The following is a 15,597-nucleotide window of genomic DNA, read 5'->3' as shown; positions in this document are numbered from 1 at the left end:
CCTGGGTTGGCCAGCGCATGAGAGTGGACCGTTTCTCTCGTTAACGTCAGCATGTTTTTTTTTTGCCCGGAGAAGGTCACCAGCTGCTGACCTGCTACTCAGTGGAGTCTCAGTGCTCTGTTAGTCACAGGAACATCCTGTAGGGCGGTAAGCACAACGCTCGTCCTTATCCATACCCTCTGTCTGTTTATTCAGGTGGGACAGTGGGGGTACTCCCTCCTTTTCTCTTTCCTTCCGTCGTTCTCACTCGCTCTTTCTTCTGTCCTTCCATTCCTCTTTTCTTTTCCCCCTCGCAATTCCCACCCAGAATTCCAGTTAAACGGTCAACCCAGGGAGCATCTGCGTGTCGGCCGGGTCCCGTCTTCACTGGGAAAGGCCTTGCTGGTCTGTCAGGCTCCCACAGAACACCTGCCAGCAGACAACCAGAGCAGAAATCCCCTCTTGGTCTCAGCGGACCATGTGTTTACCGTGAGATTTACGCAGAATTGGGAATCCGAATAAGGAGGCTTTGTTGTTCTAGCACAGACTCGTCTTTGCTGTATGGGCCTGTGTGCCTGGACTTTGTTGGGTTTCCTGCTAGCATTGATCATAGTGCAGGTGCTGGAGCATTGAGCATGACTAGCCAGCCTTAGTGGAGGATGTTTCAGGTACGACCGAAGATCTGTCTGATTTAGTATGGAGAATATTGGAATTGAAGGTTCAGTTAGCCCATTGTATCCTTGCAAAAAAGTACTGTGGCGGTACTTTCAGATAGAAATGGTAACAAATAGTAATGCCAGGGTTCATTGATATATATTATTGTATTGAATAAACCGTATTAATATCCCACGGTATTTGCCCAATAGCTTGTACCCCAAGCTTTCATCTTATGCAACGTCATTTCCTTAAGCCCACTCTCTTTCTTTTTGTTATCTAGTAGCAAATTTAATAGAGGGAGATTTTTTTCTTTTTTTTTTTTTCTTTAGTACTGTCCCATCCTCCAGTGCCGGGGATGGCTTACTCTGAAACTACCCCAAAACAAATTCCAGATGTGGAGAGCTTGACCTCGCCATTCCTTCCGTGGCCGGCAAAAACAAGTGTGATTCTTAAGTCAGCTGCTTTCTCATGCCTCAACCCTAAAGAGAAATAGAAGCAAAGAAAAAAGGGGAAAGGACAGAAATCCAAAGCCCCCTTGAGAGAAAACTGTTATTGATTTGTCTTTACTTCCTACTAAACAAAAACAAAACAAAAAAATATTCACAAACAAAACAAAATATTCACTCTAAAACCAAGTCTTGTGTGGAAATTGTATTTATTTTATTTTATTTTTCGAAAAAGTTTGCATGACTGAATTGACAAGAGTATGAAAAATTTGCAAATCAAATGAAAGTGTTAATCCAAATACAATGCAGAATTTTTAACATTTGAAAAAGGTTGGATACTGAATTTGTACACTTTTCTTTGACTAAACAAAACTAAACTACAAAATATTCACAAACTAACCCTAACACTTCACACTGAATCTAATCCAAATCCAATCCATAATTTAAGATTTGAAAAAAGGTTAAATACCTGATTGTTAAGGCCCGTTTACACCAAGAACAATAACTATAAAGATAACTAACACCGTGTCTACATCGCACCGCGCAGCAACAGCTAAAAGCTGTCTACACTGAATGCGACAAACCGACCATTGCAAAGCACTTGGACTACATCAGAAATAGAACGGAAAATCCGTTTATTGTCAGGAATTTGTGGTGTTGCATCGCGCCGTATCCAGTGTAGACAATATCACTGATTACAATGGGTTCTACTGTCTATTGACGCGTTGCGTCGCACCGTTCACGTCTGGTGTAGAGCTCACTCGCTGCGGTTTCAAAGTGTGTCCAACATGTTTTTGCAGTTCTTGTTGCATTTACATGGCTTTAACCAGCAGATGTCCTTAGCATGCTATGTTTTAAGTGAATAGCTAGTGTCATTGATCTAATCTAACAGTGAATTTAGCTGACAAAGTCAATATAGTGGAATAAAAACAACGCCAAGTCTTTTTTCACTGCAACTTCAAAGGAAGCAAGACAATGTTAGCGAAACTAGCGCTGGATACCTGAGGTAATTTCATTTTACACTGTTTGCTAGCCTGGCATAATGATCTCATTGTTAATATTCTCACTATTTATTCTGAGGGTATGACCGATTGTTTTCCATAGATCCATTTTCTTTAAAGTATCCTTGAAAAGGGGGTTTGACTTGTCAAACAGTGGTGGCTTTTTCTGGACCTCGGCGATTAACTTCTCCACAATGTCATCTGCCATTTTAAATGCGTGACCTCTTAAATTAGAATGAATTCTGATTGGCTGTCAGTGTTTTATCGTTCAACAGCTGGAAAAAAAATCGTTCTTAAAAGTGATCCCAACGATATTGTTTCTCTATATCGTTATCGTTATAGCTGTGGTGTGGACAGTGCTATTCTTTTATATTTAGAACGAGGTTTGAACGGGCCTTTACACTTTTGTCTGACTAAACAAAACTAAAGTATAAAATATTCACAAACATAACACATTTTTTTGTACCAAAAGTATTAACACAGAGTCCAGTGCAAAAACTAGATGTGATGCATATCATAGAAATGCATTGTTTTGGTTTAAAATCTTTGGTGTGAAAAATTGTTTTAAAGCTGAAATGAAGTGGCATATAGTTGTCTTTTCACTTTAAACTGGAATAGGATGAAAGTATTTTAACATTCAAAAGTTACTTGAGTCATAATATATTTAGTTTGTTGTTAATCTCTTCTGTTGCACCCAAAGCTATATGTACAGAAACAGACATACACAGGTTTAGATGAATCTATCATCTGACTGATATTTGTCACCATTGCTGGGTTTTTGTTTGGGATTCCAGGCCTGTATGTGTTTGTGCGTTTGCATGTGTGTGTTGACAAATCAAGTTACCGTATCAAGCCACAGTCACTTGGCACTTCTAAAGGCGTGTGTGGAAACAAGCCTCCATTGGGCTTCAAAGCCCTATTGACACATTCTCTCCGAAAGAGCCTCATGTGGTTAGAGCAGCCAGCCGCCTATCAGCGCAGATATGTGGGTCAACATATGGCTTCACATAGTTGCCTATGCACTAATAAACCGAAAAACACTGCGATAACGTGACGTGAGAATTATAAGTCTAGAGTAACCAAGGACAGATCTCCAGTCTTAGTTTTTTGTCAGGATATTCTATTTGTTTGCCTGATCTCTGTAGACATTAAACAATAGATTAATATGTAATCTGTCCAGAGTGTCACGTGAAACCATATTAAACACTCTGTGAAGGTTTGTACAGCTGTGTATAGAGTTAGTTATAATAGATATGTTCTTTTTTTCCCTTCTAGGCACCATAATAAAATCCGCAGACTGGAGGGGAGCCTGCTGCAGAACTTCTCTGCTCTGGAGACGCTAGATCTGAGTAATAATGACATCACAGAGCTGAGAGAGAACTGCTTCCCTCCGGGGTTACAAATCAAGGACCTGTAAGAAATACACTCATTCTCTCTCTTTCAAATAGATATAACTGTGAACATCTGTGTTTTCATGTAACACTGTATTCTGTCAAATTTTGAAGTGTGATATTTAATCTCTGTAGGCACCTGAGCAGTAATAAGATTGTTCATCTGGAGTTCGGGGCATTTAAGAACCTCGCCGGAAGTCTGCAGATCCTCAGATTGAGCCGGAACCGACTGACCCACCTTCCCGTTAAAGGCCTGGAGCTGCCCAAGCTCACACAACTGTGAGTGCACTATACTATCCATATACACGTTCAAAGGTTTGGGTTCAGAAAGAAAGAAAGGACAAGGACTCATTAAATTGATCGAAAGTGCCAGTAAAAACATTTGTAATGTTACAAAAGATTTTTATTTGAAATAAATGCTGCTATTTTGAACTTTATTCAATGAAGAATCCCAAAAAAAGTATCAGTTTCCACCGAAACATTAAGCAACACAACTGTTTTCAACAGTTCAACCCCCAAGTTTTGCTCCTTTTAATTGCACTTGGTCCAGCTGTTTTCAAACATAAGAACATTTCCAATGGGAACCCAAAGGGTAATGTGACAAAACCCTACATCTCTATACTACTACTGTTTTGGACACATTTGTTCAATTAATGTTATTGTGCAACTGCTTTTTTAAAAGGGTAGTTAATATACTTTATTTTATGAGTAGTTGAGTAGTTTAAACTATATTTTAAATTATTCAGCAGCTTTGGAACTACAGTTTGAAATACCTTCCCCAACACTTGTTTCCACATGTTATATTAAACATATCAGCATTCATGATCAGAAGGCCATTGATAAACATCAGAGCAGGACAATTCTTTAGCTCCATTGCAGATCCATTGATCCCTCTGTGCCCCAAGCGTAACCATCTGTACCTAAGCTCTTTGTTTCTGCTCATATCAGACTTCCATCAAAAATATGCTTTGTTCTTCAGGTGGACACAGTGATACTGAATCTATGTATGTATGAGGCAACATAAGCTCATATTAAACCTTTCACACACATGCACACACACCTGGAGCGCATTTCAGCAACCACAAAGCCACAGCTATGTTGGTGAGCGAGAACAATATGTTAGTTAGTAATGACATCGAAGAGGGAGCAGAGCTGCTTTATTTGACCTGATGGTCAGCTGGACATGCTATCAGTTTACAATTCTACACTCTTAAAAATAAAGTTTTCAAAAAAGAGTTTTCAAAGCAATGCCATATATGAACCATTTTGGGTTCCCAAAGAACTTTTTTTCTCAGTGTGAAGTATATTTTAATAACCTTTTTCCACCATGAAGAACCTTTTGTGCAATGGAAAGGTTCCTTGGATGTGAAAGGATTTTTGAAACCATAGATGCCCATAAAAAAAACATTTTTTTAATGTCTTCAGAATATGAGAACTACATTTCCTCAAGTACTTCATCCTTTTTGGTAATTTACTTTATTCACATTTTAATTGTGTGTTTTGTAGGGAGCTAAGCAGGAACAGGTTGCGGTTGATCGAGGGACTAACCTTCCAAGGTTTGAGCAGTTTAGAAGTTCTCAAGCTTCAGAGAAACAACATCAGCAAGCTGACGGATGGGGCGTTCTGGGGTCTGGCCCGGATGAGGGTTCTGTGAGTTCAAACCTTCATGTTACCACAACCTAAACAACTGCTATTTAATTATTAATAGTTGTCACAATAGACCATTTGTAACTGACATTTCTTACCAAAGTGATTTGCAATAAAATCTACATCTACCACATGTAGTGAAGCATTTTGCTTTTCTTTTTTGTCATCTGTAGGCACCTGGACTATAACAGTCTGCGGGAGGTGAACAGCGGCTCTCTGTATGGTCTGGAGTCGCTTCTGCAGCTCTACCTCTCCAACAACTCCATCTCTAACTTTAACCCTGAGGGCTGGGGCTTCTGTGAGAGACTGCGAGAACTGTAAGATATCCCTCTCTTCCTCTCCTCAACCATCTCCTCCTCGTTCTTATTTATAAATAAATAAATCTCTTATGAACCATAAATATGAAGGGAAAAAAAAAAAACCCCATTTATTTCTTGTTTAAAAGAATAATACAATTTTATTTAATGATTTATTATATTTATACATACATTTATTTTTTATGGTTTAAGATGGCACACATATGTCACTAAGATGTTAGAATGACATTTATGATTTAGAATCTATGTAAATCTGCTCTTTCTAAGATGATTTTCAGATGTTTGTACATAAACAATTCAAGGTTTGGGGTTGGTATGATTTTTTTTTTTTTTTTTTTTTAATGTTTTTGAAAGATGTCTCTTATGCTCAACAATGCTGCATTTATTTGATCAAAACTCCAGTTAAAACAGTAATATTGTATAATATTATTTCAATTTAAAATAATGGTTTTCTATTTTAATATATTGTGATTTATTCCTGTAATGGTAAAGCTGAATTTTCAGCATCACTACTTCAGTCTTCAGTCACATAATCCTTCAGAAATCATTCTAATATGCTGATTTGGTGCTCATGTAACATTATTATCAATGCTGAAAACATATGTACTGCTTCATATTTTTGTGGAAACCCTACATTTTTTTCCTGATTCTTTCATGAATAGAAAATTCAAAATAACAGCATTTATTTGAAATAGAAATCTTTTGCAACATTGTAAATGTCTTTACTGTCACTTTTGATCAGTTTAATTCATCCTTGCTGAATAAATGTATTAATTTCTTGAAACAAAATCTAACTTACCCCAAACTTTTGAACGGTAGTGTATATAACATAAAATATAATCTTGGTTATTGTTCAAATTTGACACCTGGTCAAAATGTAATCGCACCCAATCTTTACATTACACGGAAGCATTTGTCCGCAGTATCACCTACTGCACTAAACGCACAGCACTCCTCGTCTTGCTGTAGATAAGCTCTGTTTATCCCCTAATGATGCACGGGATTGCCAGCGCTTAGGAGCTCAGCCCCATTTTCACTCATCTCTCCTGATGCTAGTTAAAGAAAACAGCGTAATCCTCCACGTATATGTCTGCCAAGTGTTACATAGAGATCTGTACCTGAGTGAAAGTGATCTTATCTGGGTGAATGTGTGTATACACTGCTCAGTCCTGTCAAGCGTATTTTGCGATATCTTCCTCTAGCTAACACTCTTGTCCGTCGTGGGGGTAACAAGGCTTTATTGGTAGGGCATGTTGACTGTGGTATCAACTGAGTGGTCCACCGTGATTTTGCAGATAGGTTTATGACATGGCTGTTATTGCATTCTGGACATGACTGTGCCTGATGGGACATCAACCTTCTGTGATAAACAGTGAAAAAGCCTAAGTTTGCAAATGCCAATCGAGGATACCATAATATGCTAATGCAAAAGTTGAACGCACTTCTTGTTTGTTTTCCATTTTTTGCAGGAACTTGTCTTATAATAACCTGACGAAGCTGTCTGAGGGTAGTTTTGCCAAGCTGGTGAATTTGATCTCGCTGCGTTTGGGACACAATTCCATCAGTCACATCACGGAGGGAGCATTCAGAGGCCTTAGTTCCCTACGTACACTGTAAGTGTTCCTACCCTGTGAAGAAGCCTCTAGGATCCAGAATGGGACTAATCCTGCATGTGAAAAACAATTGATGGTGTCAAAGCTGTGGCATAGTGTTTTGGAAGTCTACATGCCAACCATTATGCCACAGATCTATCACACTGAGTCATGGTGTTCATACGGGGTAAGCAGGCTCAAGTCCGTTCTGCCCTGATTACATTTCTTTTTCTTTCTACCCAATAATACCCAAAAAGTAATTCTCTACTATATGTTAAAAAAATCCATAAAATAAAATAAATTAAAATGATAAAAAGTAAAGAATAACAAATAGTAAATAATACATAGAAATAAAATATTAAAGAGACCCGCCTATCAAAAATTGATGAAAAAAAAAAGAATGCCTACACAAGGCAACACACCATCCCCATTGAAATCAATTGTTCCACAGTGTTCTAGACAGCATTTCCCTTTTTGAAATGGGTAAACAAAACAGTCTTAGTTTCTAAATGAATTAAAACTGTGGTGTTGATTGATTTAGTGGCAGTTGCTAAAGTAGCCGTTAGCCATTAAGTCTGGAGAGAAAGCTTTCTGGTTTCTTTTCCTTATTGTTTCCTTGTTGGTTCCCACCAAAGTTGGATGCACATGTGCACCCTGCTCAAGGCCTCCTAGAAGAGGCAACCTCTTTTTTCCCGCACAGTGAAAGGCATTATGGGAGACCAGCTCTCCTGCCTGACTTCTATAGACACACAAAGTCTCAACCGCCACTTCATGCCCCCCTCTTTCAGTGTCTCAAAAGAGAAAAGAGAGAAGAATTCTGCCTTTACTTTCTTAGATGAAGGCTTTTTCACAGTAGGGTGACAAGCCAAGGCACAACACGGCCCTCAGCGCTGCTGGCAGTGGGCAGAGTGTGGGGGGAAGGGGCCTGTGAAGTGCGATTGTGAGGGCCTCTGTTTTCTTTTGTTCCGTCCTTCCTTTATGTCTTACTTGCTTGATTTCCTTTATATCGTTCTCTCTCTTTCTCCCTCACTTTCTCTCTCACTCTCCTCTGAGCCAGTTCTAATCTAATCATGGCCTTAGTGCCTTGCTGGGTCTCCCGTTGAAAAGGAGCAGGGGAGGTTTTAATTGGTGCGCGCTTCTGGCCGGGCGAGAGAAGCCCTGGTCGGGTGTGAAAGACCAGAACCGGACCGTCTTTGAGCCGAGAAGGTGGGGGTCAGGCCTGGGGGCCTCCGCCCCTACTGTCATTAACAAGCCAGGGTCCATTCACAAGCAGCCAGCCAGAAAGAATAGGAAATTGGCAGCCGAGGCCAGGCATGGAGGGAAAGTAACAGAAAGAGCCAAAGGGGCGGTTGTCAGCCTGGAGGGAATGGGCACAATCCCTCCACTCTTTCACCTCAAAAAGACATTTATTCTTTTTCAGCAACAATAATCTTTTTTTAATGGCGTAGAAACAATGGGACCCCTTACAAAAATGGCATCAGATAACAGATAACATGGTATTTTGAGATGGGGGGCAGTTCTGGCTTAATGGTTAGAGCGTTGGACTTGTAACCCGAAGGTTGCGGGTTCGAGTCTCAGTACTGGCAGGAAATGTAGGTGTGGGAGTGAATGAACAGCACTCTTTTTCCTCTCATTACCCACAACTGAGGTGCCCTTGAGCAAGGCACCTAACCCCCCCAATCACTCCCCAGGCGCCGAAGCAAAAATGGCTGCCCACTGCTCCGGGTGTGTGTGCACTTGGATGGGTGAAATGCAGAGCACAAATTCAAATTTCGAGTATGGGACACCATACTTGGCTACACGTCACGTCACTTACTATTCATATACCATAGTACTTCAAAGAATTCCATTAAAAGTCTACCAAAACATTGTAAAGTTGCGATCACATTTTCAAAATTTCAGCTAAGTATTGCAGGGCAAAAACGTTCATTTTCCTTTATAAGTGTAGCAATGTATGAAGCACAACTCACACAGAATTCACTTTCAAATCAAGCAACTTTCTGCGCATTCGCAAATTTACGATACAAAATCTATGTAGTTAAATCATACGGCCTCATATGACATTCCAGATTGAGGGGATTCCTATTGAAATGACTGGATTTCACCCGTGAAAATTAATACAACAACGGTAAATGTGTGGCTATTAGTTGGCCGATTATTTTTTCGTTTAATCAATCGGATAAAAATCCTAATTTTATTTATTTTTATTTTATTGACAAAAAAAAAACACAGTATTGCACATCCTGCCCAATGTACTTCAAACAAATGTGCCAATTGAATGCTATGAAAACATACAGTGCCTAATTTATTAGACTACCTGTCATAATAAAGAGAGAACACAAATGTTTTAGGAATCTATCAAAAACTTGTTTAAATCTAAAAATGGTATTGCCATTTATTAGGAAAATAACAAACTGAAACAACTAAATAGTTTCTAAATAATATTCACACATAATAACGGTCTCCGTTCTTATTGACTGTAATTTATTTGGGCATCTGAGAGAGGAAAACAAAAAACAAACAAAAAAAAACCAACTATGAAGTGTTTTACTTTTTCCTGCCTTGTAAAACAGTAAAATCAAAAATTCATGGATAACAACAATAAATATATTGTAGCTTTAGAAATACTGCTGTAACTAAAGAGCTTACACATACTGGTGGATTAACCATTACAGAAACATGAAAAATGATTTTAGCACCAATACTGATAGTTTAGGCTGCCCTGACCTGTGGCACAAACCATACATCAGATGTCTAATAACTTTAGCACTGTATATAGTGAATATAGTTTAAATCTCTACTCTACATTAAAAATGAAGATAGGAATAAAGATAATAAAGAAAAACACACACTTTGTTCAAACTTCTTTATCCCGTAAATAGTCTATAAGAAATGTCTTACATTTATATTCAATTACATGTTGTTATCCCTTTACAGTTACTACTCTCATAAAATACTTGAATGACATGTTGATTTTTAAATCTAAATTTAACTTTAAACAACAGATATTTCAGCCAAATGAGTATTTTTCGCTGAATATTAATTGTCTCCCTCTCTCCCGCATTCTGTCTGACACGGGTGCGCGCGCCGGCGCTCTTCAGTAAAGTTTGAAGTTTAACGCAGACTGTCAGGACGAGCCTTTATGCAAAATGTAAATGCTCACGTGAATTTGTAACATTTACAAATAAGGATATAGACGTAGAACGAATGTTTTGCGCTGAGGATGCACATGCATCTGTCAAAGTGCCTGACAGGGCAAGCCATTATGCTAATGCTTTAGCTTGAAGCTTAAAACAAAGAATTCTCATGTTTTGATCAGCTTTGATCATGTGCCTTTCCCGCAGCTGCTCAATCTGTTCCCTTCACTATTTTTAGATGCATTTTGTCCACAGAAATGCGTTATTCTTTGCTGTAATTTGTTGATGATTTTCATTATCGATTTTATCGAATAGTTTTTGCAGCCCTATAAATGTGACCTCGCCTTAATACCATCTAAAACCCAAAGTATACATGAGTTTTGATGCAAATGCTTAGCGTGTGCATACAGCCAAACACACAGCCAAACACACAGCCTTTCAAAGTATACTCTATTTGAGAGCGTGCGAACACAGGCGCTCAACAAGTGCGCACTAGAAAGTTTCATTCTTGTTTAGTGTCTGCGTTGTGAGTATCTCTTTATCCCCTCAAACAAATGGCCATCTATTGTTTGTAGCAGTTGCATGCAAAAACTGAAGTATACTTTGGGCTTTAACTGACAGGTTTCACTGAAATGTGTTCGAAAGCATGATTATTTAAATTAGAGGAACAGGCCTGCCACATCCTTCATGTTTAGAGATTTGCATCAGAAAGTTTGGGACTGGCACTGTCCAGGCTTGTTTGAGATTCGTCTGAAGTTGTATTATGTGATGTGCCCATATGCCTTTACCTGCCAACATGGTTGGTGCGGTGACTGATTCAAACGGCTGTCAGAGTGAGTATATGTGCGCAACTGTGTGAAAGAGTTGTGTTTGTGCAAGACGCTTTCAGCTGTCATGCATTATTCATGCATTGGCCTGTGCGTTGCTGCGCTCCTTAATGTCACAATTCACAAAGAAAAGAATGTGCTTGGTTGGCAGAGGGAAAGAGAGGGAGAGAAAGCAAGAAAGAGAGTGTTGTTGGACGTTCTTGTTTTCAACCAGGTGTCCAGGGCAGCTTGTGCCATTGAGGAACATCTGTCAGCAGTATAAGGACGAAAAATTGACCCACCATTAAACACCGCTTTTAAAACATTACTGACCAATCGTACCTAATTTTTTTTCTACAGAAATGATCGAAAAAAATGCTAAAACACTAATTTTATTTTATATACATATAAAATTAAGTGCAGAGTAAAAGTGCTTCACACTTTATTCCAGCCCACAGAAGAATATTTAGAAAAAACCTTCACTATTTATGGAAATTTCCAGTTTATTTCTGGGAAGATCTAAACTAACCAAGGTGGTTGGAGCTTAGCAAATGTCAATTGTTCCATACTTTCTGTCTCTCTTAATCTCTTTCTTTTTCTCTCTGCAGGGAGTTGGATCACAATGACATCTCTGGCACTATAGAGGACACCAATGGGGCCTTCACTGGCCTCGAAAACCTCAACAAGCTGTGAGTATCATACTCTTTCCCTCTGCACTTAAATTCTGGACAATCTTAAACCAGTTGCAACCATGACAAGTGACATCCCCAATCTCCTGCTTCACAGTAAACATCAAATTGCATAGTACAAAATCAGGCCACGCTTTTCCAAGAAAATTTCCTGTTTCTTAAGTTAAAAAGAATAGGAAGCACAGGTAACCTCAACCTGCATCTTACACAAGGCTCATATATCACGCATTGCAGATTTGGTAAAGGAAGGTCAATTGAATTTGATTACTAGGGGCGAACACTTTTTTCATCATTGACCGAAAGGAGATGAGCTCTTGGCTTTGCTGTTGTGATGGAATCAGCAAGGGCATAAACCGCGAGGCCGGCGGAGGAGGGGGGTGTATTCACACACATCAAACGCCCGGCTCTGCGCCTTTTGTTACGGGAGCAGAGGTTCGCAAATCTTCGGAAGCCGCCTGTTGATGCACATCCCTGGCCAAATCCTGACAGCCACCCTGCCAGAAAGCCTATTCACCCATCCTGGGAATATGCGAGTGAGAATTAGAGAGCGACACGCACATCATCAAAGTCTTTTCCATTATTTTGTTACCACAAGATGGGGACGTGGCCATTCCTATAGTTTAAAATGGGAGAATGACTTAAGTTTTAGTCTATTTTTTTTTGATAATTTGCTTGCGAATCATTTGAACTCTTCACGCACAGATTCTGTGTGCACCTTCTCTTGATGTTAACTGATCCAGTTAGCATCTATTTCAGTGGTTTCTATTTGGAACCTCAGTTTTGTTGGAACGAACTGCTAGAGCTTTTGAATGATGGGGTTGGTATGGAAGCTCAGGGCTCGAGGCTGCCCAGAGGGTGACCTGCAGATGGGTGGTTGCTTCAGAAATGGTGGGGGGGCCTGAGGAGATGAGTGGAGGTGATGTCTTAGTCTTTCAGGAGATGACAGATGCTGTCACACACACACAGACCATCAGTCTGCTGACAGACACGGCAAGGGCTGGGTTTACTGCGGTGATTCCTAAAAGTATGTATTGAAAAAACTAGGTAGCTGTCATGCAACTTTACTATAGTGGTGAGATTTTTTTTATTTTTCTATTTTTTACAATTAAATGAATGCTTTATTTAATAGATCCATTATTGAATATACAATATTTTTTTTAGCATAGTATCTTTTTTAGGATGTACATTTTTATACTTTATAAAATTGTTTATATATTATTTGGTAACATTTTAAAATAAGCTTATAAATATAACCTATATTAGTTAACATGAACTAGCAAAGAATAATACTTAAGAAGCATTTCTTAATCTTAATTAATGTTAATTTCAACATTTGCTAATACATTTTCAAAAATCAAAAGTTTTAGGCCTATCTGTTAATATTTTTTTAATGGACCTGAGCTAAAATAACCTAACAGTGAACAGTTGCATTTTTATTAACTAACATTAACAAAGATTAATAAATATTGTAACAAATGTATTGCACATTATTAGTTAAAATAGTGCTTACCGATTTATTTTTTAAATTTTTTTTTATTTATTGATATCCATCAATATAAATTCCGCATGTTAATTTCCCCTATTTTTACATTTAGATTACCTTTGCAGTCATCGTTAATGTTTATAATCACTAATAATATAATAACAAAGGTAACACTAATCTTTAGCAAATCTCAAAATCAATTAGAAAAATCTACTGGTCTAACAAATCTAACATTACTATGTTGTGATGCCATGTAGCATTAAAAAATGATTTTAGTTTTTATATTTTTTATTTTTAATTTAAGATAAAATAGAGATTTTTTTTTAAAAAAGCTTTTTATAGATTTATATAGATTTTTAACATTGATCATTCACTTTTTTTTTTATCAGCCATAACGTGAAAATAAGGATCAGATCAGATCAGCCAGAATTTTAATATCAGTGCATCGCTATTTCTTTCTGCTGCTGTGAAGGTCTTGTTTATCACAGCATGCATCAGCCCCAGACATGCCTCAAGATTGTGAGCCAATATTCGCCCATCCAAGGTCAGGAAGATCATCCCCTGATTGAAACGACAACATTGTCAGGTGTCAAATCTGGTTTATATGAGGAGGTGTTGGCTTTCACGGTGCTGACTGAGAAGTCTTGAGCCCTCTTGGACAGGAAGTGCACTGATCAGGGGCTGGTTTTGGTCCAACATGCTTAAGAATGGAAATCGTGTCATCTGGGGGGTGAAGGGGGGGGGGGGAGGTTACATCCCCGAAGGAGCCCGTTCTCCTTCGCCGTCCCGCGGTGCGTGTACGGCTGCTTTTGAAGAGCAAGCAGGATTAGCCCCTACAAGGGGTTTGAACCACAGCCTTGACAAGGCTACTTTTATTACTTTACAAGCCGTGTCGTCCTCTGGCCACTGAAGCTCCTTTTCATGTGACCTCGAGCTCTGGGCTCTACCTTGTCATCGCTATTAAATTCTAATAAAGATAAAAGTAAGCTTTGAAGAGCTGCGCCGGGCCCCTGATTCCTCGCCCTCCTCCTAATCTCTACACAGTTCGGATTTCCAATCCCACAATCCCCCTCTCTTATCAGATTCTGCCCAACTAATTGTGCACTCTTTTTCTCTCTCTCTCTCTCTCTCTCTCTTCCCACTCGGTTATCTCGCCCTGCGTGTCTGGAAACGGCAGAACTCTGTTTGGAAACAAGATCAAGTCGGTGGCCAAGAAAGCCTTCTCGGGCCTGGAGGCTCTGGAGCACCTGTGAGTATCCCACAATGCTGTTCGGCACTTACAGCAGCGGCTGCCAAAAGTAAATGCTTAAGAGGGCTGCTAGCAATTTAATAGTGTCTTTGTAAAAGGAGAGGACGGGGTGGTTTGCAAGGCCAGCTGCTCTTGTCTCGTTAGAGCCAGCTTTAACTTGCAAAGTTATGGAGCATATGGTCAGTTTCGTAGAAGAAATGGAATTTTTAAGCACTTCTGCAGATGCTGTAACTCCACATTTGATATTTGGGTCTTTCCACCTTGTTCGGAGTTATCCCGTATAAAAATAGGCTATGGATTTGCATGCGAGTGCAGCAGCTGTATGTGAACATTCCCATGTCCTCTTTCTGTCACGCCTGAGGGCCCTGTTTAATCTCTCAACAGAAACTTGGGGGAAAATGCCATCCGTTCCATCCAACCAGAGGCATTCAGTAAGATGAAGAACCTGCGTTACCTGTGAGTCCCATCAAACACGTGCTCCTTTTCACACGCACAACCACTCATGTGGTTATAATGTTTCTCGACATCATGAATGTTTGGCTGACAGTTAACAGTCATACAAGTAATTGTGATTAATACAAATACTTGAGGAATTAAATGTTTAGCTTCCTTTTAAGGCTTAAAGGAAATATAATGCCATCACTAATGACAATTTAAATAATAAAATATTTATTTTAAGTGAACTTTCCATTCGTACTGATTTTTTTAAAACCCATGTGCCTGAGTATTTACTGATAATAATACTATTACTTAAATGTACTTTCTTTTTATATATACTGCTGTTCAAAAGTTTGGGGTCTTTAAGATACAGTTTTTTTTTTTTTTTTTTTTTTTTTAATAAATTCTTTTTTTTTTTTTTTTTCAGTAAGGATGCATTAAATTGATCAAAGGTGACAGTAAAACATATTTAATGTAACAAAAGATTTCTATTTCCAATTTCTTTGTATTCATCAAATAATACTGAAAAAATGCATCACAACTTCCACAAAAATATTAAGCAGCACAGCTGTTTTTAACATTGATAATAATAAGAAATGTTTCTTGAGCACCAAATCAGCATATTAGAATGATTTCTGAAAGATCATGTGACTGAAGGCTGAAAATTCAGCTTTGTCACCACAGGAATAAATTACATTTTAAAATATACTGAAATAGAAAACTGTTTATTTTCATTGTAATAATATTTTAAAATATTACTGATTT

General features: G+C 38.6%; 1 protein-coding gene across 1 annotated transcript in view; it reads left to right on the top strand.

The window, feature by feature from the left end:
* Positions 1-15,597, top strand: part of lrig1 (leucine-rich repeats and immunoglobulin-like domains 1) — a 42,841-nt gene that overhangs the window by 18,521 nt on the left and 8,723 nt on the right. Inside the window, exons 4-11 of the mRNA XM_051912104.1 lie at positions 3,359-3,496; positions 3,610-3,753; positions 4,981-5,124; positions 5,295-5,438; positions 6,908-7,051; positions 11,582-11,662; positions 14,323-14,394; positions 14,779-14,850. Of these exons, the coding sequence (XP_051768064.1) occupies positions 3,359-3,496; positions 3,610-3,753; positions 4,981-5,124; positions 5,295-5,438; positions 6,908-7,051; positions 11,582-11,662; positions 14,323-14,394; positions 14,779-14,850 (939 nt within the window). The remainder of the gene's footprint in view (positions 1-3,358; positions 3,497-3,609; positions 3,754-4,980; positions 5,125-5,294; positions 5,439-6,907; positions 7,052-11,581; positions 11,663-14,322; positions 14,395-14,778; positions 14,851-15,597) is intronic.

The sequence above is a fragment of the Ctenopharyngodon idella genome, chromosome 11 (assembly GCF_019924925.1).
Source record: "Ctenopharyngodon idella isolate HZGC_01 chromosome 11, HZGC01, whole genome shotgun sequence".
Lineage (NCBI taxonomy): Eukaryota > Metazoa > Chordata > Actinopteri > Cypriniformes > Xenocyprididae > Ctenopharyngodon > Ctenopharyngodon idella.
Note: the sequence above shows the minus strand (reverse complement) of the source record. Positions and strands in the feature narration are given on the sequence as shown.